At 43.0% G+C, this 26,158-nt stretch overlaps 1 protein-coding gene across 1 annotated transcript in view; it reads left to right on the top strand.

The window, feature by feature from the left end:
• The window catches only part of PSMD1 (proteasome 26S subunit, non-ATPase 1), a 132,411-nt gene that overhangs the window by 22,284 nt on the left and 83,969 nt on the right, over nucleotides 1-26,158 (top strand). Inside the window, exons 14-16 of the mRNA XM_061637548.1 lie at nucleotides 252-448; nucleotides 1,700-1,795; nucleotides 3,991-4,055. Coding sequence (XP_061493532.1) covers nucleotides 252-448; nucleotides 1,700-1,795; nucleotides 3,991-4,055 — 358 coding nt within the window. The remainder of the gene's footprint in view (nucleotides 1-251; nucleotides 449-1,699; nucleotides 1,796-3,990; nucleotides 4,056-26,158) is intronic.

Here is a 26,158-nt window from a genome sequence, read left to right as displayed (position 1 = left end):
GCAATTTTAGTTGGAGTGCAGAAGGACTTGAGTTTTAATTGGGGATTCATCACTGTTTGCTCTGGAAAGGGCCTCCAGAGAACCAGTTGAAGGTGCAGAGGTCCAGAGTTTAAGGATCACCCAAGTGACCATCTTGCTTTATGATGTGGATTTTTTTGCTTTTGGGTCATAACCTATCCTGAGCCTTTGCTTGTTTGCGAGTCTGGAGCTGTGGTGAGGTCCAGCGACTCTGTTTCTTTCTTTCCCTAAAGGTGAAGCAGCTGGTCTGGCTCTGGGGCTGGTGATGCTTGGATCTAAAAATGCTCAGGCGATTGAGGACATGGTGGGCTATGCCCAAGAAACCCAGCATGAGAAGATCTTGCGGGGCCTGGCAGTTGGCATTGCCTTGGTGATGTATGGGAGAATGGAGGAGGCAGATGCCCTCATAGAGAGCCTCTGCAGAGACAAGGTGAGTGGAGCTGCTCTTACAAAACTACCCATTTCGTTTCAGCTTTTCCCCCCCTTCAGGATCTCTTAATAGGTGCATTTTAAGACTATAGGGTGTTTATTTAAAACATTCCACCTTTCTGCCTGACAACAGGCCTCAAGGCAGGTACTGAGCAAACATTAATGCATAATAAACATAGTAAAGATTTTTTTTAAGGTACAGGTTCCCCAAACCCTTTTGCAGAGATCTCTGTAATCTTTATGATAATCCTGTATGGTAGGTCAGTGCTATCCCCATGTTATTTTAGGGTGGGTGATTAAGGTTGAAAGAGGTTGCCTAACTTTATATAATCAGTTACTTGCCAGGAAACTTCCTGGCTCACTCTGCTAGCACCTAACAGAGGAAAAAAAGTGGAATGGGTATCCAGAAAAAAATTGACTGTTGACTGAGGCATAGGGCATGTAGTGTTCTGCTCCTCCCTTAAAGGAAGGAGATCTACTTTGTTTTCCCTGAGATCCACTGACCTGAGCCTGGTGCAAAAGAATTAACAGAGCCCAGGAATTTATTCACAGTCCTTCCATACAAAAATCCACTTTGGGTATTTTTTTTTAATATTGTTGAACAATTGGGAGTCAGAAATCCATGCTGATCTATTTCAGATCTGCCTGAGATCTGCCTTCTGCCCACCTCTGGTCTAAAATATTATTGCATGAAGGAGGACAGACTATCTGAAGTTTAAAACCTCAACTCTTCTAAGTATTGCTCTGAGTATTTAGTGCCAGTGTGTTATAGATATTTAAAGCCAGAAGGCAAATAACAAAGATTTCAAAGACTCTTTGGAGGGGCTCGCTTAAGAATCTGAATACTGAATGGAGTCTTCAGCAAATTGGTTTTCTAGTATTAGTTCAGGCGGACTTAGATAAATATAAATTTTCCTGGCCGTGCAGCATCATATTTCAACTGGATTTTACAATTGTAACTCATATGTGGCAGTTTTGTTGGAAAATTAGTGTGGATATTTTAAAAATAAGTAAGTTTCCAATATGATAATATATCACAGCACAGTTGTTAAATAGAGTTGGAAAGTGAGCTCATAGGAACTTGCCTTACACTGAGTCAGGCCATTGGTCCATCAGTTCAGTGTTGTCCACTCTGACTGGCAGTGGCTTTCTACAGTTTCAGAGAAGAGGATTCTCTTTTGATTCCCCACCCTATCTAGTCATGTAGCAGTTACGTAGCAGTTTAAATGTTAAAGTGCTCTACCTCTTCCAGGATCCAATCCTCCGTCGTTCAGGGATGTATACTGTTGCAATGGCTTATTGTGGCTCAGGAAACAACAAGGCCATCAGGCGTCTGTTACACGTTGCTGTAAGTATAGCTGGTTCCAGAACAGACTGTGGTTTGAATTTCCAAGCAAACAGGCAAGCCTTGGCTTAGAGCTGCTTGCCCACTTTATTTTCTGTTCACTTAGCTTCATACTTTTGCTCTCGTTGCCATAATATACCTGTCTCTGCAGGTAAAGTCGTAGCCATAACTATGGTTTGTCAATTCAAACATCATACCAGGCCATAGGTAGAGCAAACCATGGTTTGAAAACAAACAATGAGCAGTGATTTCCTGGCTGGTTCCTAACCATGGTTTGTCAGTCGGCTATTGAAGCAAACCATAGTTAAGCTTTCTTAACTATGATGATTTCAGCAGTGTTCACAAGCACACTGCACATTCGCATTTAAGCCATATTTCAGTTTAACTGTGGTTTATACCAAGCTCCCCAGCTATAGCAAGAATGAACCCAGATTTGCTTTGGTTGAGTACATCTCTGTATTGCAGTGGATGGCAGCCACTCAGTCTATTCCAGTGTGCAAGAACAATGAGTAGATAATTATTATTTGGGTCTCTGTGTGGTGTTTATTTTTAGCATTTTGATTCTGTCCTTTTAAAATTTTAGTAATCTTTCTCTGTCTTGTGGAAGATTAAAATCTTACAAAGATCACATTGCAATTGGTTTAAGAAACCAACAACAGACAAGACCATAACATAATGACTCACTTTTCCCTTCTTTTCCGTAGTATTGTGTATATGCCTGTCTATCGATTCTGCTCAATTGGAGTGGCCTGGTTTTCCCAGACTATCTTTCCAAAAAGACACATGACAAGTTGGGAGTAGTATTGTGGGTTTGTTACCATTTACAGTACATAAGAGCGATGGAAACCTCATGCAATAAAAGGAGTCTGGCTTAACCGAATTCTTTGGTGTCCTTGATTAATTGTTCTTTTCTATACAGGTTTTCAAGCTGACAGACTTGCAAAAGTTAAAAACAATACATCAAAATGTTTATTTATTTGTTCGTTGTTTGATTTATATCCCGCCCTTCCTCCCGGTAGGAGCCCAGGGCAGCAAACAAAAGCACTAAAAACCCTTTAAAACATCATAAAAACAGACTTTAAAATACATTGAAACAAAATAACTTTAAAAACATTTTTTAAAAGCTTTTAAGACATCTTTTAAAAAATGTTAAAAACATATTTTTTTTAAAAAAGGTTTAAAAACATATTAAAAAGCAATTCCAAAACAGATTTAAAAGGCCTGTTGAAAGAGGAAGGTCTTCAATAGGCGCCGAAAAGATAACAGAGATGGTGCCTGTCTAATATTTAAGGGTAGAGAGTTCCACAGGGTAGGCGGAACAGTAGTTTCCCAGCACTAACCTGTTAGGAAGGTCTGATGCCACCTGAGCTTGGTGACTCTCAGGGTTGTATCCATTATTGGCCCTGCTCAGAGTAAATCCATTGGGAATAATGGACATAAGAACATAAAAGCCTGCTCGATCAGGCCAATGGCCCATCTCGTCTGGCGTTCTCATAGTGGCTGTCCAGATGCCTCTGGGGGCCCACAAGCAGGATCTGAGCACAAGAGCATTCTCTCTTCCTGTGGTTTCCAGCAACTGGTATTCAGAAACATACTGCCTTTGACTATGGTGGCAGAGCATAATGACCATCATGGCTAGCAGCCACCAATAGCCTTATTCTCCATGAATTTGTCTAGTCCTCTTTTAAAGCCATCCAAGTGGCCATCACTGCCTCTTGTGCGGGTGAATTCCATAGTTTAACTCTGCGCTGTGTGAAGAAGTCCTTTCCTTGGTCTGTCCTGAATCTTCCAACGTTCAGCTTCATTGGATGGCCACGAGTTCTAGTGTTGTGAGAGGGAGAAAATCTTTCTCTAGCCACTTTCTCCATGGCGGGTATAATTTTAGACACTTCTATCATGCCACTGCTCACTTACCCTTTCTCTCAACTAAAGAGCCCCAACATGACATGACTAACAGGTTCATTAATTTCAATGGGTCTATGCTGAAAGTAACCTAGTTGGATTCAACCCTGTATCCTGTTCCAGCTGGGCAGTGCAGAAGAATGCCATGGTCCAAAGATACCAGTCTGCCTATGGATGTGACCTGCTTTAAAGTCCTATGCACACCTCTGATAAATATGCATCCATGCCTTCTAGATGTTTCTGTGCATTTTAGGAACTTTACCCAGACTTTTCACCCTGTTTTTCTTTCCTAATAGGTCAGTGATGTCAACGATGATGTGAGACGAGCAGCCGTTGAATCACTGGGTTTCATTTTGTTCAGGTACAATTTCTGTTTCCATCTGTTCTGCAGTCTCCAGTAAGACTTATCTGAAGTTCTAAGACCTCCCTTTGATTACTACACAAACGTTGACTCAGCTGAGTGCTTGTAGAGTAGTAGGATTATGTCAAATACAGGTCAGGCATAAAATATGTCTCAGATTATTGCCGTTGGTCTCGTTGATTATTCTTTCTGCAGCTTCATGGGTTTGAGGACACGTGGATGTAAGTAGGTTGTTGTGGGTCTGGTATGGGTGCATTTTTAGTAACCTTTTGTAATGTGTGAAATAACCTTTGAAACACTTAATGCTGTGTTAGAATGAGAGACAAAGAGGAGCAGTGGTAATCTTCTTAATAGATTATTTGTTTATTTGAGAATATGCTATCTTTTGAATTGCACAGAGCTCTTCCTTAGAATGGGAAAGTCACTAAGGGCTTGTTCGTACTTGCCAGAGAGCGCAGCATTCACATAAGTAAGGGTCACGTCATTAGCACTGCCTCATGGTACCTGGAGTAATGTCACATGGGGAAACTTGCTCTCAGGCTGCTGTGGATGTGTGATTTGGCTGTTTAACCTTTGCTGCCTGTTCAGAGTGGCTACATGCTAATGCAAATATTTTGCCAATTTTGTATCTAAGTTACAAATTGTCTGGCACTTCAGCCCTGTCATGTACGTTGCTTTAGGTTTTGAAGTTGTTGTATTTGTTTGAGTCATGTATTTCTAGCCTTTTGGGGTAGAAAGAGTTATTTCATATTAAAAATTAAAGCTAAAATGCCTGGTTGCCTAGGGCACAGTTTGCAAGAAAAGTACTTATCTATGTTGTGCTAATGTGATAAGGTGAATCAGGTTTTAAGGGCTGAGGCTCTGAAGTTGGCATAGAATTTTGGATGTGGAGGGTGCTGAAGACCTTATGTACTTAGATATGTGTGGCAGAAAACTATACTTCAGTAAAAATTAACAAGTTAGTTGTGGGCTAACGAATGGAAGCTGAATCTGGATAAAACAGAGTACTTGTTTTGGGAAATCTGCTAATCTGGAAACACTTTAGATCTGACTCTGGATGAGGTCACACTTCCTCTGAAAGGCTAGGTACATGCACTGAGAGTGCTCTTTGATTCCGTGGTGTCTGTGGAGGTGCTGTTGACATTGGTTTCTAGGAGTGTTTTTTACTAGCTTTAGGCTGTTCTGGCAACTCTGGTCCTATCTACACAAAGATGACTCAGGCGCAGTGATGCATACCTTGGTTTCCTCCAAGTTTGATTACTGTAATGCAACTTACATGGGATCACCCTTGAAGGCTGTTCAGAAACTGCAGCTGGAGCAGCTTTTGAGAGTTGGGGGTTCAGATTAGTTCACCTATATGAACTAACGTGTCAGTTTCACTGGCTGTTCATTTCTGGGTTCAATTCAAGGCGCCAGGCTGGGTTTTTAAATCGCTAAGTGTTTTGGGACCGCATTATCTGTAGGGCTACCTACAACTATATGAGCCTGTCCAAGCACTGAGATCAGCATCCAAGAGACCCTGATCTCTGTCCCATCAGTGAGACAGAGCTGTTAGGATGGCGGATATTCAGTGGTGGCCCCTTACATTTGGGAACTCCCTCCCCATGCATATGGCCTCATCACTGCTGGTCTTTAAAAAAAAAAAAAATTATGGTGACACATTTATTCATGTCTGTGTTTATGCTGCTGGTTGACTGTTGTTTTTGTAATAGTTCTTTCATATGCCTGAGCTTTGTAAGCCACCCTATGAGGGCAGAGCATACTGAAAGGTGAGTGTAAAATCTTTTAAATGAATAAATCTGTAATATCTTGGGGCTTTAGGACTAGGTTGCCTTCAGTCCAGTAAAGAAAGCATATGGATAGGTGTGAAGCTGTCTTGGCTGCACTGATGAATATCTTAATTAGTCTTTGTTTAGTGGAGCTGGAGAAGGTTGGATGGGAGAGCGTTTATGAGCGGCCCAGACACATGAGACTCGTCTTGGCACCTTCAGTATAACTTATTGAAACTTTCCACTAGGAGTTGCCAAAAGTGGGATTAAGTGTGTGAAATCCTGTTAAGAGGACCTAATATAAGTGAAGTATCTGGGAAATATCATATCAAGGATGGATAATGTTCAAGCGGGGAATATTAGTTGTAGAAAACAGGAATTGCAGCCATACTTGTGGACGTAGATTCAGACTTTCTAAGTAACTCTTTCTGAGTAACAAAAGGAAGCCACTAGCCAGTGAGGGGTTAAGATAAACAAGCTGGAAGAGGCAGCATCTAACATATGACATCTAAACTCCATAACATCAAGGAGGCTGGGGCTCCAATCCTCTGCCAAATCTTGTATCCCTTCAAAAAAGTCAAAGTTTTGTGTTGTCTTTGTGGCAAAGCCCAAGTTTTGTGCTGGCAGCCACTAACACATCTAATCAAGGTTCTGCTGGACATCCATAAACCAAAGTTGTTACAGTGCCTTGCAAAAGTAATCAGACCCCTGACCAGTGCTCTCATATTACTGAATTTCACAGCATAAAACCAATTTCACCTTGCAATAATTGATTTTGAGTTTGTGTTTCAAAATAAAATATCATACAGAACGAAATTACAGTGTAACATTTGTAATCCAATAATATGAGAGCATTGGTCAGGGGTCTGATTACTTTTGCAAGGCACTGTATATCCTCTACACCACCTGATTATGAGATGACAGTATATAAATACCTTTATAAATAAAGATCCCAGGTTCAGTTCCTGGAACTGAAAAAAGATCCGTGTCATGAATGATGGGACAGACCTCTGTCTGAGACTGTAAAGCCACTGCCGCTTTGAATAGAAAGCACTGCCTAGGTGGACAAAATCTGACTTGGTGTAAGGCATTTTTCTTGTACTCCTATGAGAGCTGATTGATCCTTGGGATTGGAAGATGGAATTTTCATTAGTTTGCAAGTCTGCTTTTTGTTCCTTTTGTGCTAATGATAGATTGTAAACCTAGAAAGTGGTCACTTTTAGAGCCCAGTCCGCAGCCATGTCAAGTTATTGATTGATTGATTGATTGCATTTGTATACTGCCCCATAGCTGAAGCTCTCTGGGCAGTTTACAGCAAGTTAGGCAAGGCATGGCCCCTGGACAAGGTTTGTCTGTGGTGCTGACAGCCAGACAGCCAATTCTACCTTCCATTTTTAATCCAGAATCTGTGGTGAAGGTTCAAAAGCAAGTTTAGAGCTGTAGCGGGATGAGAATGCATAAATAGTCCCAAAAGAATATTGGTTGGGAACATCTGTACAAGAGGAGGGCATCTGTGGCAGACAGAATCGCACTGTGCCAGAAAAACCTCATAGGCAGCAGAGGGGAGTACCCCCAGATTCAAACGTGATCCTAGATATGTGGGTAGCGATGGATCCCAGGAGTGCTTTTGTCAATTACATCAGTTATGCAGGCCCAGCAAATTTGGCTTGTGTAGCCTGCAGTTATACGTAGTTGCTACTGACGCCTCCCTTTCCCGCTAGGAAGGGGAGAAGCCACCTCTCCTTACTTCTGAATTCTGTGTTGCCATTGCATTGGGCTTCTGCAGAGCCACTGAGGTGGTACTTCTTGCACCCTGCAAATGGTACAGGGGCGGGAGGGAGATCTTTCCTTATGCAGAAAGCAAGGGAGGGATGGTAGCTCAGTGCTGGAGCACCTGCTTCGCACATGAAAGGCCTCGGGTACGATGCCAGCCATCTCCAGGTTTTTAAAGGGATCAAGAAGCAGGTAATAGGTAAGATATTTGTCTTGGAAGAAGACAGCTCCCTAACTTGCCTCACAGCTTTTCTGCAGTTGGGAGCATGAGAACTTGACGGATGGATTTTTGTGTTGATCATTTGCCAAAGGGGAGAGGGATATTTACTGCTGTTGGCCTGATGAGTGATGGGTTGGGGGGGCTGTGTTGGAAGCTTTTTGATGTGTCCTTTGCACCACTACCTGAAGAATAAGGATGTTGCAACTAGCGTTTATAATCTAGTAATCCTCTCTGGGGTGGACTGTTGAAAATATATATAGTATTTATTTATTTATTTACTGCACTTGTATGCTGCCCCATAGCCGAAGCTCTCTGGGCGGTTTACAGTAATCAAAAACATTAAAACAAATATACAATTTAAAAAACATATTTTAAAAATAATTTAAAACACAATTTTAAAATTTGAAATAATATAAAAACAATTTAAAACAGTATATGTGATCAGCTGTATCAGCTTGTTGTTGTTGTATCATGACTTATGGAGACCCTATGAATCAGCGACCTCCAAGAGCATCTGTCATGAACCACCCTGTTCAGAACTTGTACGTTCAGGTCTATGGCTTCCTTTATGGAATCAATCCATCTCTTGTTTGGCCTTCCTCTTTTTCTACTCCCTTCTGTTTTTCCCAGCATTATGGTCTTTTCTAGTGAATCAAGTCTTCTCATGATGTGTCCAAAGTATGATAACCTCAGTTTCATCGTTTTAGCTTCTAGTGACAGTTCTGGTTTAATTTGTTTTTACACCCAATTATTTGTCTTTTTCACAATCCATGGTATGCGCAAAGCTCTCCTCCAACACCACATTTCAAATGCGTTGATTTTTCTCTTATCCGCTTTTTTCACTGTCCAACTTTCACATCCATACATAGAGATCGGGAATACCATGGTCTGAATGATCCTGACTTTGGTGTTCAGTGATACATCTTGAGGACCTTTTCTAGTTCTCCCATAGTTGGCCTCCCTAATCCTAGCCTTCTTCTGATTTCTTGCCTATTGTCTCAATTTTGGTGAATGACTGTGCCAAGTTATTGATGATCCTTGACAAGTTCAATGCCCTCTTTGTCAGCTTTAAAGTTCATAGGGTTTTCATGGTAAGAAGTTTTCAGGGGTAGGTTACCATTGTCTTCCTCTGAGTCTGGATGCATCTTAGTCTGGTGTCTCAGCTTTGACCATTGCGTGGGTAATTACCTGTACACTACAGCGGTCACCAGCAGCCATTGCCTCTTGACCTTCTAACAAGTGGCCATTCTCGGTGATGAGTTGCAGAGAACTCCAGGAATTGTGGAGTGGAGAGAGACTGTAGAGGATCAGGACCTCAGTGTCAGACTGGTGTTGTGGGTGCCTGTACCTGGATTTAGACCTCAAGGGAATGTTCTGTAATTCAGGATCCCTGAAGTCAACGGCTTGAGTTGGAGTCTTGAAATACAGCAAGCACTGGCAACCAGCCCACTCCTAGTATTTGTACCACAGCTGGTCAGTCCAGTAACTACAGTCTGCCTGGTGACAATCCTAGGCCTGAGGAGGACCCTGAGACTCCCATTCAAACAGTGGTGCACAGATTTTGAGGCTAGATCCCAGTTTCTGGTCTACAGCAGAGTTCTGATTGCTAACAGTTTTTCTGCAATATATACTCTTCCGAGCCCCATTCCCTCTGGCTGTAACGATCAGTGGAGGAAGCCCACTCTCCATCCCATCTATCCAAGAACTAAAATTTGCCAATATCTGAGGGATGGGTAGTGGTACCCAAGTTAAGGAAAGCTCTCCCTAAAAAAGCCCATCAGAACCCTATTTTTCCCCAAAGTTTAAGGGTTATCAGTATACTTTCGTGTTGCTGCTGTTGATGTGTTTTTAAGTGTATTTATTGATAGCCCCTTTAAGGTTTCCTTTAGAAGGAAGAGGGTGAGAGAATGAGTGTGGTGCTAAGTAAATTTGGCCTCTAGTCACATCTGAGAGATTGGGCCATCATTTGTAGCTGTGTGTCATATTGTAGCCATAAAAGGTGTCCTGCCTCCTTTCCTTTCCTCCTTGTGTCCAGAGGGTGCCACGTTCCCTTCTACAGGCAGTAGGTGTCTCCGCAGAGCTGTTGTGCTAACCGTGTGGCACAGCACAGGCGGCCCTCTGCCAGAAGGCAGCTGGTACTCTTGAACTGACCTCGTTCTGTGTCTGCATGTGCGTGTATACAAAAGGTAGATTCCACACATGCCTTTGGGTCCCCACACATGCTTTTTACATATTTTAATTGCAAAACGGAATAAAATTGTGACTTTTTATCTTTTATTTTGTCATTCTGGGCACCTCCCTCCAACCGCTTGTTTCCTTAATTGTCTGCGTAATTGTATCGGAAGTTGCAAAGACTGAAATCCTCAAGCGTTTGTAACTTTAGCTCAGAAATCCTTACAACAAATATTGTATCCTGCAGATGAGAGACTGAGGCTGAGAGATCTGTGAGGAAGAAAGGTGTGGGGACCCAAAGAGGCAAGGCTGAGGTTGTCAATAACTTGCTTGTGTGATGTTTTCCTATGTATAACCTCTTTAATGGAGCCTCTCTCCTAAGCTAGATAATATTTAGTATTTCTGTAAGGACATTCAAAGTGATTCTAAAGTTGTAGGTATTTTAACAAATTGTATTTTAGTGTAAAATGACCATGGTGTGTCTTCAGTTACTGTATGCCAGTGTGGGATCTTCACTGATGCTGCTGATAAAATACTGCAGAGAACACTATTCCAAAAAGAGAGAGATCATGTCAACATCCTCAGCCAGATACAGGTGACGGAAATCTTTTGTGGAGCAGAATTTGGATTGCCTGTGATCAGAACTTTTTTAGTCCTGAGTGCCACCCAGTGCTGCTGGGACATTTGCCTCCCCTTACTTGAGACATATATAGAACTGGACAGTAGTTATATACTGGCAAGAGGAATGCACTCTGCCATTGCTCAGAGGCACTGTGGCTAATACTACATATATTTCACATCGGGGCCCTTGCTCTAGTCAGATCTGAGAGACTGAGCCATCATTTGTAGCTGTGGGAATGGTTTCCTGGGTTGAGATTGTCTTAACTAATTAAGCGTCCAGTTTCTCACATGCAGATGAAGCACACTTCAACTTAAGTGCTGCCTTTGTTCAGTGTGTCCATGTAAGATCTTCACTGGATACTAGAAAGCTCTGATTATAAAGGGGCTTACATATTTTTTTCTTTAGACAATCAATATACTGGCTTAAAAGCTCACTCACTCACTCACTCACTCACTCACTCACTCACTCACTCACTCACTCACTCACTCACTCACTCACTCACTCACTCACTCACTCACTCACTCACTCACTCACTCACTCACTCACTCACTCACTCACTCACTCACTCACTCACTCACTCACTCACTCACATCAGGTGCTGAAATGTTGTTACCTTCCTTTGAGGGCTGCAGACAAAACAGCCATAAACAAAATCTCCTGCATGCTCTTAAAGGCTGAAATGTTTTGGGTGTGTGTGTGTTTCCCCTTGAATCTTCTGTTTAGATTCTGAGTCCTCACTTCAGAGGAGTTAGTTAAAGAAAAGCTTAATGAACCCCCCAAGAAGATTAGAATACTCAATGACAACGCTTCCTGCTCTGGCTGTTGAGTTCCATATATTTATTGACTTTCCTAAGCTTTGTTGTGTGAGATCTTCAACTTTACATATTTCTTTTAAACTCTTGGAACGGCACTGTGTGTTTTCAGTCAGAAAAGTTGGATTGTCCACATAATTCTGTAAACATAACATATCCTAGAAAACAAATCTCAAGGACTTCATGCCAGTACTGGTCTTCATTTGACTTTTTTTTAAAAAAAAGGCAAGCATTTTGGTGTGTGTGAGGGTAGGGGTGCTTTCTCTAACACCCCACTCACTCTGAAACCTTTGAAATTTGTCTAGGGTAGCTGTTGCAATGAGTTCTCCCGTTTTAATTCAAGAATAAGCTTGCACTAACTTTATTCTCATGCTTGCTTCCTTGATAACGTGTCTGTGCTGTTTTGTACTCTAGAATGTCTTGGCGAAGAGGTTAATACTGAGCATTTATTTAGCACTTTTCAGTTATTCACTTACTGTCTTAGTGTTCTCTGTCTTAGTGTTCAGTATTAACTGGGCACATAGGGAGCTGTTTTAGCCCGGGTCAGATTTATCCATCTAGTCCCCCATGCCCTCCTGTGACAGACAGTGGCTTCTCATGGTGTAGGGCAGAGGCCTTTCCTATCACCTGCTCCTTGATCCTGTTGAACAGGAGATGCCAGTGATGAAACCTGGGACATTCTGCAGGCAAAGCACGTGCTTGCCCACTGAGCTATGGCCCCTCTGGGTCATATCCAAAGTAGCACTAGGTAAATCATTTCATCAGCACAAGGATTTCTGCTTGCACAGTGGAGAAATGAGGGCCACTGCTTGCTGTCATGACCCTTGCCCATCCTGGCTAAGTAAATCTGACAGAGGGGGAGTGGTGGCTGGTTGGCATATTTAATTAATACCTCCCAAAGGGAAGGACGTATGCCAACATTGTTGAAGGAGGCTGTGATAAGACCTTTGTTAAAGAAGTGTTTGTTAGACATTGGGGATCTTAACAACTTCAGCCCGATCTCTAATCTTCCCTTTTGGGGCAAGGGGGTTGAGAGGGTAGTGGTTGCTCAGCTCTAAATTTTCCTGGATGAATCAGATTATCTAGATCCTTTCTAATCAGGCTTCAGGCCTGGTCATGGGACAGAGACTGCCATGGTTGCCCTGCTTGATGACCTATGCCAAGCATCAGATAGGAGAAGTACATCCTTGTTGGTGGTGTTGGCCCTCTTGGCAGCTTTTGATACCATGGTATCCTCCTGCACTGTCTAGCCAGGATTGGATTGGGAGGCTTTGTTTTATGGTGGTTCCGGTCCTGCCTGGCAGACAGGTCTTAGAAGGTGGTGCTGGGAGGCTACTGCTTGACCCCCTGGTTGCTGGCCTGTGAGGTTCCACAGAGTTCCATTCTGTCTCCCATACATGTACACAAAACCACTGGGAGAGGTCATCCAGAATTTTGGAGTACAATGTCATCAATACAGTGATGACACTCGACTCTTATCTCTCCCTACCATCTGATTGCAGGGAAGGAGTGCTCATCCTAAACTGATGTCTGGAGGCTGTGAAGGGTTGGATATGGGCTAACAAACTAAAACTTAATCTAGACAAGACAGAAGTGTTTCTGGTCAAGAGGAGAGCTGTGCCAGGGATAGGGCCTCAACCTTTCTCGACGGAGTCACACTCCTCTCGAAGGAGCAGGTCTGCAGTTTGGGAGTACTCCTGGATCCTGCCCTGCTGCTCGAATATCAGGTGGCTGCAGTAGCCAGGAGGGCTTTTGGCCAACTCAGACTGGTCTACCAGCTGCATCCATTCCTGGAAGCAGCAGACCTGGCCACAGTAACGCATGAATCAGAGGATAGTAGAGTTGGAAGGGGACTATAAGGCCATCATATATGTTGGTGACATCGAGGCTTGATTAATGTAGCACACTCTACGTGGGGCTGCTGTTGAAAACAGTTCAGAAATTTCAGTTGGTTCAGAATGCGGCAACCAAAATGTTAACTGGATCACAGCGTGGGGATCATATCACCCCTCTCCTTTATCGACTCCACTGGCTTCCAGTTTGTTTCTGGGCCCAATTCAAAGTCCTGGTTCTGACCTTTCAAGCCCTAAATGGCCTTGGACCAATGTACCTGCCCATGATTTAAGATCAGCTGCCTCTGGTTTCCTCTGTGTGCCTGGAATGAAACAGGTCAGACTGGCAGGCACACGAGAGAGTGTCTTTTCAGCCGTGGCCCCCAGGCTTTGGAATACCCTACCCCAAGAAGCCCGCTCTGCTCCCTCCCTGATGATTTTCCGGAGAGCCTTTGCAGGGGACTGAAGGTAACTGATTTTATTTTCCCCCTTTTTAGTTTTACCTCTTTAGTCCCTGTTATATCAGTGCCCTAGCTTTCTCAACTGAACTTTATGTGTTTTAATCTATTTTAATGTTTTTTGTGTTTTTATTTGCTGTGTAAGATGGCATTGGGAACTGCTCTGAGTGCTCCATTGTAGCAAGCAGAAATCCTTGTCCTTGTGGGACATATGAGTTGCATACCACCCTCTATATTCAGTGGGGAACTAGGAGGAGAACATCTAGTCTAAGGCCAACTAGCTTTAGTCTTAGAGCGTCAGACTGGGACTTGGGAGACCAGGGTTCAGTTCCCTGCTCCACCATGAATCTCACTGGATGACTTTGGGCCAGTCGCAGTCTCTCAGTCTAGCTTTCTTCACAGGGTTGTTGTGAGGATGAAATTGAGAGGGGGGAGAACCATGTTTGTACGCCACCTTGCTCTCCTTGGAGGAAAGGTGGGGTGTAAATGTAAAAATAGTAAATTTGCTGCTGCAGTGAGGCTTGGAGTAGGGGCATCTGGCCCACAGTGCACATTCTTTGCATCCTGGCTTGCTCAGCTGAACTCAATAAGAATTCACAAACTTCATTGTAGAATCAGAGCATGAGCCACAAGAGGTCTCGTGGCCAGCAAGATGTCACTGCAAATGGACAAGCAGAGAATGCCGAGTTGAGAGCTGCTATCTTTTGCCTCTGATGTTAAACTTGATTTTAGGGTCCAGACTAAGAAGTCTTTTAAATGCCGGGCTAGAGGCTTGAAATGAGTTAGTACGTGGTTTTAAAAATGGCAGTATAGCAGTACCATGAGAGCTGTCGGAATATTTCCTAGCGCCCTTTCTGGAAAAGGGCAAAGAAGCTTGTGATGGCTAAAGATGCTGCTTTGGCAAGCACTGCAGTTGTGTTTAGCAGGAAAACTGGATGCCCCAAGAGTCCTGAGAGAGATCTTTAATAGAACAAAGTTCAAATTGAGGGCATTCCTTGAAGGCAAGAGAGACTGGAAAGGTAAGGTGTTGTGGACAGGGCTTTCTGCTACAGGAGTCTTTAAAGCCATTTATTACACTTCAGCCTTCATTACACTGGCTCTTATCCCACAAATAGATCTGCCAGGTATATAGTCATCTCCTCAGTTCCTTCTGGAGAGGAAAAATTGCTTTTCATGTGACCAGGCAGAGAAGCTTTTTAGAACTTGCCCATAAATGACCCAGCAGATCTGTGCAGACACACAGTAAAATATTTTTGTGCACTAGTCATGTCTGTGGACCTTCTTGCAAGTCCACATCACAACACTGTGCTTGTGATGTGCAGTTCTAGAGACATCTGTTGCAGAGGGTTATGCTTGAAGTCCCCAGGTTGTATCCCAGGTTGCAAAGGAAAAAAGCTTTTAAGTCTGAGTGTGTCAACTTGCATAACTCCTGAGAAGGTGGAAGAGTCAGAGTAGAGGAGGGAATGTGTGTGTGAAGCATCTGAGCCATGTGTTTATTCTTTAGCAGCTCTCAGCCTGTTTCTCCCCTTACCCTCACCTTTTCTGCTCACAGCTGTGGACTACAAATCTTGCTTAGCTGCCAATGTTTATATTATGCTCCTCTACCCCGTTTGGCGCCATTTATACAATATTTATCATAGTTGTTGGGAAAACATCATTTAAGTCACTTGTGAATTCTTGGTGTTTTGAATTTTAAAAGTCTGTGGAGGTGGGAGAGAGACTGAAAATATAAAACTCCTGCCTGCACACAGTCTATCATGTCGCATTTTAAAGCAAAGGTCTCTTTATTTGTTGTCTTCAGTTTTGTGTTCCTGCTTTAGGAAGCTCCCAAGTTGTTGCTTCTCCACCTAACATATCAACATTTCACTGGGCATTTTTTTTCCCAAAAGAGAAAATGTGGGGACATTGACACAGTGCATTGTAACATACTGGGGCTTCCATATTTTTTTACAATATAAATGGAAGGCCAAAGTGGGAAAGTGCTGGTTCCCCTGTTCTTCTATGTCTAAAATGTTTTGGTAATAAAGTTTTGGTACATTCTGCATGCTTCTGTTCATTGAGAAAGAGGAAAATGTCTGTAGCTGTCCGTAGACATTAAGGATGCAAGGAGAAGGTACTCTATAATAGAAGCAAACGGTAACTTTATTAAAAATTTATTAAAAATTTCATTGCCTTGGATGTTAATATGTCATGCCTTGGATGCAAATTGTGTGAGCAAAAGGCATTTTGGTGTGTGTGTGGGGGGGTGTGGGGGGGTGTGGGGGGTGGGGGGTGGGGGTGTGTGTGTGAGGGGTGTGTGTGAGGGGTGTGTGTGTGGAGGGGGTTACCAATATTTCCATCCAGTTGTAGCTACTTGTGCTACATTACCCACCATTCTGGAGGACATCTCTGCCTTCGGGCTGGATTTTTGAGGGGAGGGACAGTCAGGAAAGCATACAAGGGTATCCTCATTGTACAAATAGAACACCTTCAGTTCTACACCAACCAGACAAGATTATTCAGCCAGCTAGACCAGTACTATCTACTTACTCTGACTGGCAGCAGCGTTCTAGGGCCGCATATAGAACATAGTAAAAAAAAAAAAGTGCAAGCAGTAGGATCCAAGGATGCCTGGCTGGATGTCCAGTGGGACGTTTGATGGTGGTTTTCTTTGTAACTTAGATTCAAAAGGGCCCCCGAAGCCCTTTTAGATGCACAGATTAGTTGTGTAGATACCAGCCAGGTAGAATAGCACATAATACAATAAATTCAGACATTTAAGATTATAAATACCTAATTCTCATTTGCCAGGAGGTAGTCATAGCCGCTGGGAAAATAAACTTTTTAAAAATCAGCATGTTTGCAAGAATTAAGTGAGCGAATATTGAAGAACAGCAGGAGGCAAACTCCCTACTTAATTCCCACTGTAAAGAAAGGTTCAGAAGGCAGTACATTCTTTGTAGGCATGGGCACAGAAGCTTGCAAGGTGCTTGTATTTTCTTCACCAAGTGGTATCATACAGTAGTGGGACATCTTAACCTTAACAAAATAAATTTCCAGATTCAATGAGTGTGTACATTTGTTTTACATGACAGTTGGGTGACAAGAGTGGCTGACTGGCTCTTTGCTGCTATTACAAAAGATGGCCAGGAGGTCCTATTGCAGAAGTCAGCTTGGCAGGACTCAGGTGATGCAAGAGGCTATTATTTATTTATTTACTAAATTTATATCCCGCTCTTCCTCCTAGAAAGGAGCTCAGGGCTGCAAACCAAACACTAAAAACCCTCCAAAACACCTTAAAAACAGTAGGGTTTAGTACGGGTTCCAGATGGTCCTACAAAGCTGTTGACTCTGTCCTGGCTCTCTTTGGATGCGAGCAACGTATTGCTTAGGCACTGAATGTTGGTTCTAGACTACACATTTCTACTTAATTGCTTTCTCTGACAATTTGCCTCTGGATCCTGAGAGCAGCAAGAGCTTTGGACATCCAAAGTTAAAATGAAGAACCAGCAAAAGAGAGACTTACGCAGTATGACTTCTGGGACATAATTATAAGCCCTAAGTAGCATTCTGGTCGCTTCACCAATTCTGTATCGATGGCAACCTGGGTTTTAGAGCTCCTGCCTTGTAGAACCGGTGGCTACCTAAATTGTCTTATGTATCTGTTGATGTTGGATCTTGCCTCTCAGAGTGCATGCCATAATACATTCATAGCAGCAAACACAACAAAGAGTTCTGTGGCACCTTGGAAGACCAACAGTCTTTATAGAATTCATGGCAAGAGGCCTGAGGAAGCCAGGAAAGGTTTTGTTTTGTTGTTTAATATGGCTTGGCAGATATTATCTCTCACAAGTTATGTCTGTGTAATGGCCAGTGAACATCTCCTGTTACCAAGGGGGGAAATGTCTTTCACAGAGAAGTTGCATCATCACCCCAGTGGAGGAAGCTTTTTTCTAGTCCCTTCGGAAGTCCCTGTTAACAGTGAGCATTTACATAAGGATTAAACACTGATGATCTTCCAGGAAAGGGAAATCACATTTTAAGGATCTGGTTAATAAAATTATAGTGTCACCATGATTAGCGACCCAGATGTTTCTGAGAGCAGAACGCAGATTGAATTCAAAAGAAGTTAGAGAGAACAGAACAATATATATCCAGGGACAGGGCTTGGAAAGATGGAGTCTTTGCAGGATTTATTGTGAAGTTGGACATGAAAGTCCAGAATATAGAAAGGTTCTATGGGTTTAGCTGGAAGATTGGACTGGAGCAGATTTTAGCAAATGGGTCTGAAGACTGTGGAACACCCTCACATAATTTGAGGGATTCCTCTTGGCTTATTTCTAGAAGTACTACAAAACCTTTTTCGTTTGGGCATTTGGAATTTCTCCCAGTATTGATTACTCTGAGTGGCTGATGTTGCTGATTTAAAAATGCCATTGAGTCTCTACTTTAATTGTTCATTGTTGTAAGCCACGTAGTACACATGCTGGAAAATTGAGATATAGATCTTTTATATAAATGAGACTGGAAGCCAATTAATGTGGCTTAGCTCATATGTGAATTTCAGCCAAGTACTGCTTGAAGTGCTGTGCTTGATAACTGTGAGTAGAATTTGTATCCTGGATTTTCCTATACAGAGTGTAGGTAACTGTTCTTAAGACTGAAGAAACTGGGATGTAATAGTTCTGCTAGTCAGTTCTCTTTCTTGTAGTCCACTCTAGTACCCAGTGAATTATGGCATTGCCCACAAAAGCACAGGTTCTTTCAATAAACTTTCCAATTAGTCCTAAAGATGCTTCTTGACTCATTAAGATTTGTTAATAAAAACCAGTATGGCTGACCTCATAATAGTTCTACTGGGAGGAAGGGCGGGATATAAATCTAATAAATAAGTAACAGTTATGCTGTTAAAGTTTGTAATAATTTTTTAATACGCAGATAAGACGCAGAATCTTTAACTGGTTAAATGTGCACTGCAACATCATATTTAGTTTGATTGCCTTTCTTTCTGAATAAAACAAGGGATTCTTTTTTGTAAATGTATCTTTCTCTCCGCAAAAAATATAACAAGCAACTACAGACAAAATGTACAAAAAAACAATTGTCTGGCATCATATTAATGAGTTTACAATAGAAGAAAAAATAGGGTACAGTTCGGTTGGAAACAGTTATGAGTTCAATGTGTGGATTGAATTGGTGAATATGCATGTGCCTGTCACCTTTGAATTGTGTCCCTCCAGAATGGTGAATGTGTGCCCTGAGGTCTGCTGTTACATTGCCCGCTATTCACAAAAGTTAGAAGCAGCCAAGTAGGATTCCTTTTTAAAATCTGAATGTATCAGCATGAATTTAAGAATTAGAAATAAACTTAATGAATGTATTTAAGAACTGGTGCCTGAGTTTGCTTTTTTCCCTCTTTCCCTCTGACTGTCGTGCTCTTTAGATTGTAAGCCTGTGGTCATGGATTGTCTTGTATTAATTGATTGTGTGTAAGCCACTTTTGGAGCCTTTTTGGCTGAAGAGTGGGGTAGAACTACAACAACTATTAATAATAATCACATAAAATATACAATTTCCAGAGGGGTTGCAGTGTTACTCTGTTGCAGCACCAAGATCAAAGAGTTGTGTTGCACCTTGAAGTCTTAGGTTGCAATCCAGTACACACTTACCTGGGAATAAGTTCCATTGAACCCAGCGAAGCTCGCTTCTGTGAAATGGATTGCACTGTTACACATGTATTATGCCATAAACATTTGTCAACTAAGACTCGCTGAGCTTGCATGGAAGAATGTGGGAGCTGATCTGTGGGAACAAAAAGTAAATTAAGAATTTCTCTGCCCGCATTGTATAGGGATAAACCAGCCTCCAAACTTGTTAAATCAATTCGGTTGATTTTTGTTTTCCTGTGGAGCATTTTGAAATGTATGTGGCATCTGAGAGTGTCTAGCAAAGCTATACCTGAGCCATAAAATGTAATTGAGTTGGAAACTAATTAATATAATTCTATGGAAGTGGACCACTTGGGGAGTTTATGGTATTTTGCTCAGTGTAGGGAGTTACTTTGCCTATGTGCTTCAGGAACTTTATCCTAACTTGAGTTGCAGTCCCTCGGAAATAAGTGTTCTGGAAGAATTTATTCAGTCATGAAGTGCTTCTTGTAGAATAAAATGGTTCTTCATTTAAAGGAGTACTTGGAATTTGAAGAATCAATTTAAAGCGTGTACACATTTAACTGTATTGAGTGTCATAAATACCCAAAACTGTTGCTAGTAGCAGGTAGAGTGTCAAGCTATCTGAGAAGTGGAAGAATTAGTGGAAAAGGGAGCATCTTGTTTGCCCTGGGAGGCACAGTTTTTTGGAGAAGAGTTGTGTAGTAGGAGCAGCTCTGGCCTCGACACTTGGCTTTGTTCTTTATTTAATTCTTGGAATGGCCTGAGAGTGGTGCTTCTGGGGTGGGGTTGCTCTTTGCTGTAGTGGTCTCTGGGGTGGCACTTCAACATGGCTATCAAGTAAAAGGCAAGGGATCTGGCTCCCAAAGCAAACTTTTCACCCCCTCCCAAGACCACACTGGTTTTGGCAGTAGTGGCTCAAAAAAAGAAATGGCTGAACTAGGCAGAGGGGTTTACATCTCTCTGCCCAGTTCCAGTGCTCTGATGGGGATGCAAATTGCCTGCTCCCCAGTCATTAGATTGATCATTTGAGTAGGGTGGAAGTGGGGGGCTCTGTGCCTGTGTGTGTGCATGAGGAAAAAAATAGGGTGGCTACACCCACCACTGGCATATAGCCCCTGGAGGGTAAATATGACCCTTGAACCAAAAAGGATAGCCACCCTTGCTATAAAGCATGCATCTCTCATGGTGGGGAAAGTTACTTCTGCCAAGCGAGCGATTTGTCCTGGTGTGAGACATTGTTTTGTGCAGGGGGAAGAGGATACCCCTCCCCTTTGCCTCTTGTCCCAGTGAGAGCAACGTTAGAAAAGGTGGGAACTGCGCACCTCTTTTCTATTACATACTGAAGCAAGCCATTGTGGTTCCTGCACGATGTTACCATCAACACCTCTTTGGGTGGAGACTGAGGAAGGAGGACAAAAGCCAAATGTTTGGTTTGAAGCAAAAAGAGGCTGTTGTGCTCCTTGTTGCTCCCTCCCTCCCTCCCTTTCAGTGGGATAACTGAAGCTGCTGTGTCAAAAAGGCATGTGCAGAATTGATTACAATCAGCGTTTCATTCCCACCAGATTGATTTCAAGTTATTTTTTGTTACTGAATTTTAGTTCTGTTACTGCATTTTAGTGTCTTTTAAAGCTTATACCTCGTCTTTTTGCATTTTTATTGTGCTTTTCGGTATTCAGCAAGGAGACCAAAAAGGGATGGAGTTTGCACTCATGAATGATTACAGAGAAAACCTTTGTAAATCCCTCCTTTTGATTTATGTAGATAACTTTATCAGCTAGGAGATGAGAGTTGCAAAACCTCTTTTGGAATTATGGCTAAGAAGAAAATGGGTGATGGCAGGAGTAATTTGTTTTTTAATGTGTGCTTGCTTGTATGTTGATAATAGTAAGTGAAATATTTAAACTTTACGAGGCTGTACTTGATGACCAAATTGCTGTTTTTAACATGTTGATTCTCAGCCTCCCAGTTACAGCTAAGAACCATTAGTTCACAGAACCACCTGTGTATAGGTGTTGGGATTCAACCCTACCTGTTTCCTTAGATGAGGAGCAAGGGGAGCAGGACCCTCCAGCAGACCTTCACACTGCTCATGACCCAGAAAAACTACTGGATCTAGACATGCTTGCCCTGGGACTGGAGGTCCTCATACCAGCTGCCTGGGTTTCCTGCTAGCTCTCAGACTCCACACACCCCCAACTCTCCCCAGGCCACAAGAGCAAAGGGGGTGATGAGCCGAACAGTAAGTTCAGAGCCGCTGCCAAAGAGGAAAGAGGAAATGGACCTTTAGTGTAATTTCCTATGTTGTGTGGACTCCTGATAAGATGGTATCTACAGGAGGCCCTCACTTGTAGAGTGCAGTGATCAACTGAGTATATAAGGGATAAGATGATCTTTCAGGTATCCTGGTCCCAAGCTGTATAGGGCTTTCTACACCAAAACTAGAACCTTGAACTTGGCCCGGTAGCAAATGGGCAACCTGTGCAATTCATTCAGCAGTGGCGTGACATGTTGATGATACCCTGCCCCAGTTAGCGGTCTTGCCACCACATTTTGCAGCGACTGCAGCTTATGGACCAACCTCAAGGGCAACCCTACATAAAACGTATTACAGTAATCCAGCCTGGAGGTTACCAGTGCGTGGACAACAGTGGTTAGGCTATCCCAGCCCAGAAATGCCACAGCTGCCTTACCAGGCAAAGCTGGTAAAAGGCACTCCTAGCCATGGAGGTCACCTGGGCCTCTAGCGACAAAGAAGGATCCAGGAGCACCCCCAGACTACAGACCTGCTCTTTCAGAGGGAGTACGACCCCATCTAAAGCAGGCAACTGACCAATTATCTGAACCCACAACCCACAGCACCTCCTTCTTGCTAGTATTCAGATGCAGTTTATTGGCCCTCATCCAGCCCACCATCGAGTCCAGGCAGCGGTCCAGGGCTTGCACGGCATCTCCCAATTCAGATGTTGCGGAGAAATAGAGCTGGGTATGGTCAGCATACTGCTGACACCTCACCCCAAATCTCCTGATGACAGCTCCCAAGGGTTTCATATAGATGTTCAACAGCATGGGGGACAAGATGGTACCCTGTGGCACCCCACAGCACAACTGCCAGGGAGCCGAAAGACAGTCACCCAATGCTATTCTCTGAGAGCGGCCTTGGAGATAGGATCGGAACCACTGTAAAACAGTGCCTCCAATACCCATCTCACTAAGTTGGCGCATTGACCATGATATCAAAAGCCACTGAGATATCAAGTAAGAATAACAGGGTCATACTCCCCCTGTCCTTATCCCCATAGAGGTCATCCATCAGGGCGACCAAGGGAGATTCAGTCCCATAACCAGGCCTGAACCTAGACTCGAATGGGTCAAGATAATCTGTTTCATCTAAGAGTACTTTCAATTGCTGCACCACAACTCTCTCAATCACCTTCCCTGAAAAGGGGGTATTTGCAACTGGGCGGTAGTTGTCACAAACCAGTGGGTCCAAGGTGGGCTTTTTCAGGAGCTGTTGGATCACTGCCTCTTTCAGGGTGGCTGGAACCACTCTCTCCCACAACGATGCATTGTCTGCACCCTGGATCCACTTGGTCAAGCCCCTCGGCAAGTTTTAATAAGCCAAGAAGGGCAAGGATTGAGAGGACACGTTGCTGGCTGCGTCATCACAAGCATTTTGGGATTACAAAGCAAATTTGAATTAAGTGGTTTCAAACTCTGTGGAATTCTTTTGGGCCGCCTTCTGCGCGGATAGCTGAAAAGGGCCTGGAATATGTTCAGGCATTATTTGAGTACATCCTTTACAGAGCTTGGAAAAGTTACTTTTTTGAACTACAACTCCCATCAGCCCAATCCAGTGGCCATGCTGGCTCGGGCTGATGAGAGCTGTAGTTTAAAAAAGTAACTTTTCCAAGCTGTTTCTTTGCAGTTTCACAGGTTTTTCATTTTTCATTGCATTTTTCTGTAACGTAGTTTTAATCTCTTATAAAATTCTGTGCTGCCTTGTATGGACTTTCACCACTGAAACTGGGCTGATTTGTCTAACTGTAGAGGTTGTGACCCTGTCTGTGTTATGCAGGCTATATATGCGCAAGATTCCTGAGTAAGCCTCATTTGTGTTTGTTTACATGGGTAGAGAATCCATGGATAGAGTCTGTATACCTCTGAGTACCAGACAAATAGGGAGTGGGTATGAATTTCATGTACTGCTTGTAACAGAATACTGGACCTGATGGGCCTTGGTGATGCAGACAAGAATTGCCTTGCTGGGTCAAGCCAAACACCTCAACTCATTTATGCTGGATTCCAAATATTACCCAGCTCTGTTTTACATAAGCAGTAACTGAAAGTGTGGGTCTCAGATGAAGACAAAGGTCTCCTCTTGGATGCTGAGAGAACTGGGTCCCCCTTCCTTCTTTTCATGTTGTTTTTGTTTTTATTGATGAAGAGGTTAATTGAAGGGAGTTGGCTGGAAAGAGAGAACTGGATAATCTGTGTGCTTGATTCTCCTGTGTTTGATCTTTGGATAAGTGATTTTTTAAAAAAAATAATCTTCAGTTATCTTGAGTGCGCAGAGGTGGTTGGTATTCAGAATCTTTGGCTCATGATGATCTGAAAATCACTTCAGATGCTGACCAAGGAGATTTGCAGCCGGTACACAGAAGGGTTTTTCATTCAGGTTAAACTGAAATCAATGAAATTATTGATGAATTCAGAGGTGAGGAAGGAGCCCCTGATCAGTGAGAAACGCTCTCTCTCTCTCCATTTAAACTTTCTGCCCCCTGGGTTAGTCATTTGTGCAGTAAAAGCAATTTCTGTGGACACATTCCCACCATCTAAAGCTTCTTTTCCCTTTCCGTTGTGCTCTGGACAGACCAACTCTACTGCTGGATAAACAGCTATCTTTGGGACTCTGAAGCTCTCTGCTGCCATCGTCAACATATGGATGACATAACCTCTTGTGAAGTTTTGCTAACCTTGTCTAGAAGGCACCGTGTTCATGATATTAGTGTCCTCTTCCATAAATAATGTAGGTGTTTAAAAGCTAAGTGTTCTGATGGATGTGTCACTAATATCTTTTTCTGATGATTGAACCATTTTTAAATGCTCTGGGGCCCTCATTATTCTCCCTAATGGACACTTGTGTGATGCTGAACAGGAAGCAACAACTGAGACAGGCTTTGATGAGTCTGCGGTTGGAAGCATATTTACAGCATAGTGCAAATAAAAACCACTTTTATTTGTTCTGAAGTTTACATGTCTGCCAATCTGTTGGAGTGGTTTTGGCTTTAAGAATGCTTCTTCACGATGGCAGGAAGATCCCCAGATCAGTCCCTGGTATCTCCATTTTGAAGGATCAGGTAGCAGCAGAGTCGAGTGATAGCCCAGTCTGAGACCTTGAGGACCACTGCTAGTCAGAGGAGACATTCCTCCTCTGAATGGATTGATGGCTTAAGAGAACATAGCTTAGGGGAGCTTCAGATGCCACTGTGTAATCAGCCACATAACCAATTCATACTGAGTCTTCAGCCAATACTTCCCAAATGTCTTGAACTTGCCGTTCTAAACTTAGTCTACCACAATTACCTGGCAACCCTGCAGCAGCTCTGTCTTTTGTAGGATGAGTGTGGAGATTCCTGCGTGCAGCACTGTGGCATATCCCACAGCTGCATACGGTAATCTGCAGGTTGGGGTAATTGCATATTAACTATTGCTTGAGCATGAACTCCTTTCTTTCTCCCTCAGCACTTATGCCCTCCCATGTTTGGCTGGCTGGCTGGCATTTTTGTGAAGAATGGGAACAACTGCTTCTTGTAGAGTTCATGCTCAGAGTTGAAGCTAGAGGAACTCCCCCGGAACTTGTAGTTTAGAACTGATAGATGCTCACTCCTGTAGAGTTCTAGAACCCACACTTCTCCACTGGGAATCCTGACCTACAGTTTGAGAATCTAGACCAGCCTTTCCCAACCTTTGGGTCCCCAGATGTTGGTGGACTCCAACCCCCATCATTCCTGACCATTAGCTATGCTGGCTGGGGCTGATGGGAGTTGTAGACCAGCAACATCTGGAGACCCAAAGGTTGGGAAAGGCTGATCTAGACTGTGGACTGCAAACTTTTGACAGCCTCCCTTTTAACATCTCACTAAAGGTGTAAGTAATGAGCAAGCACTGCTATGTACTTCAGAATGGGGTACATACTCTTTTTGGTTGGAAAAATATTCAACACTTTTTAGATTTTGGATGAAGTCAGACGTTTACTAATTAATAATCTTTGTGTGCCATTTGTGTGAATGCCACCTAAATTGCCACCCAGACTGCTTTTCTTAGTGGCCTTTTTTCATGTAGAGCAGAGGTTTCCAAACTGGTCTGTAGATCATGCTGCTCCTTGAGCCTCCAGGCTGCGGAAAGGCTACAGAAGAATCTTGAGAACCTGTACTTGGCCCAGCACTTGATTGACTCCTCGCCCCGGACAATGAAGAGTGGCCATTTTGACCAGGGTCAGATTTATCTGACAGGCTAGCACGACTCTGGTCTACAACCTGTGATTTTCATAATGTCTTACTGGAGCAATCTACTAATTTTTCCCTAAGGAATTTACCAGTTAAACTGGCCCTTATTCGTTGCCTAGGGCAGGTGGTTTTCATAATGCATCCCTGGTTTTAACAGTGCTGCTGGCACTGAAGAATCCCCCCCCTTCACATTTAATTGAGAAGCGCAACAAAATGTTTATTTATTTATTTATTTATTTATTAGATTTATATCCCGCCCTTCCTCCTAGTAGGACCTCAGGGCGGCAA

This window comes from Rhineura floridana, chromosome 7 (genome assembly GCF_030035675.1).
Source record: "Rhineura floridana isolate rRhiFlo1 chromosome 7, rRhiFlo1.hap2, whole genome shotgun sequence".
Classification (NCBI taxonomy): Eukaryota; Metazoa; Chordata; class Lepidosauria; order Squamata; family Rhineuridae; genus Rhineura; species Rhineura floridana.
Note: the sequence above shows the minus strand (reverse complement) of the source record. Positions and strands in the feature narration are given on the sequence as shown.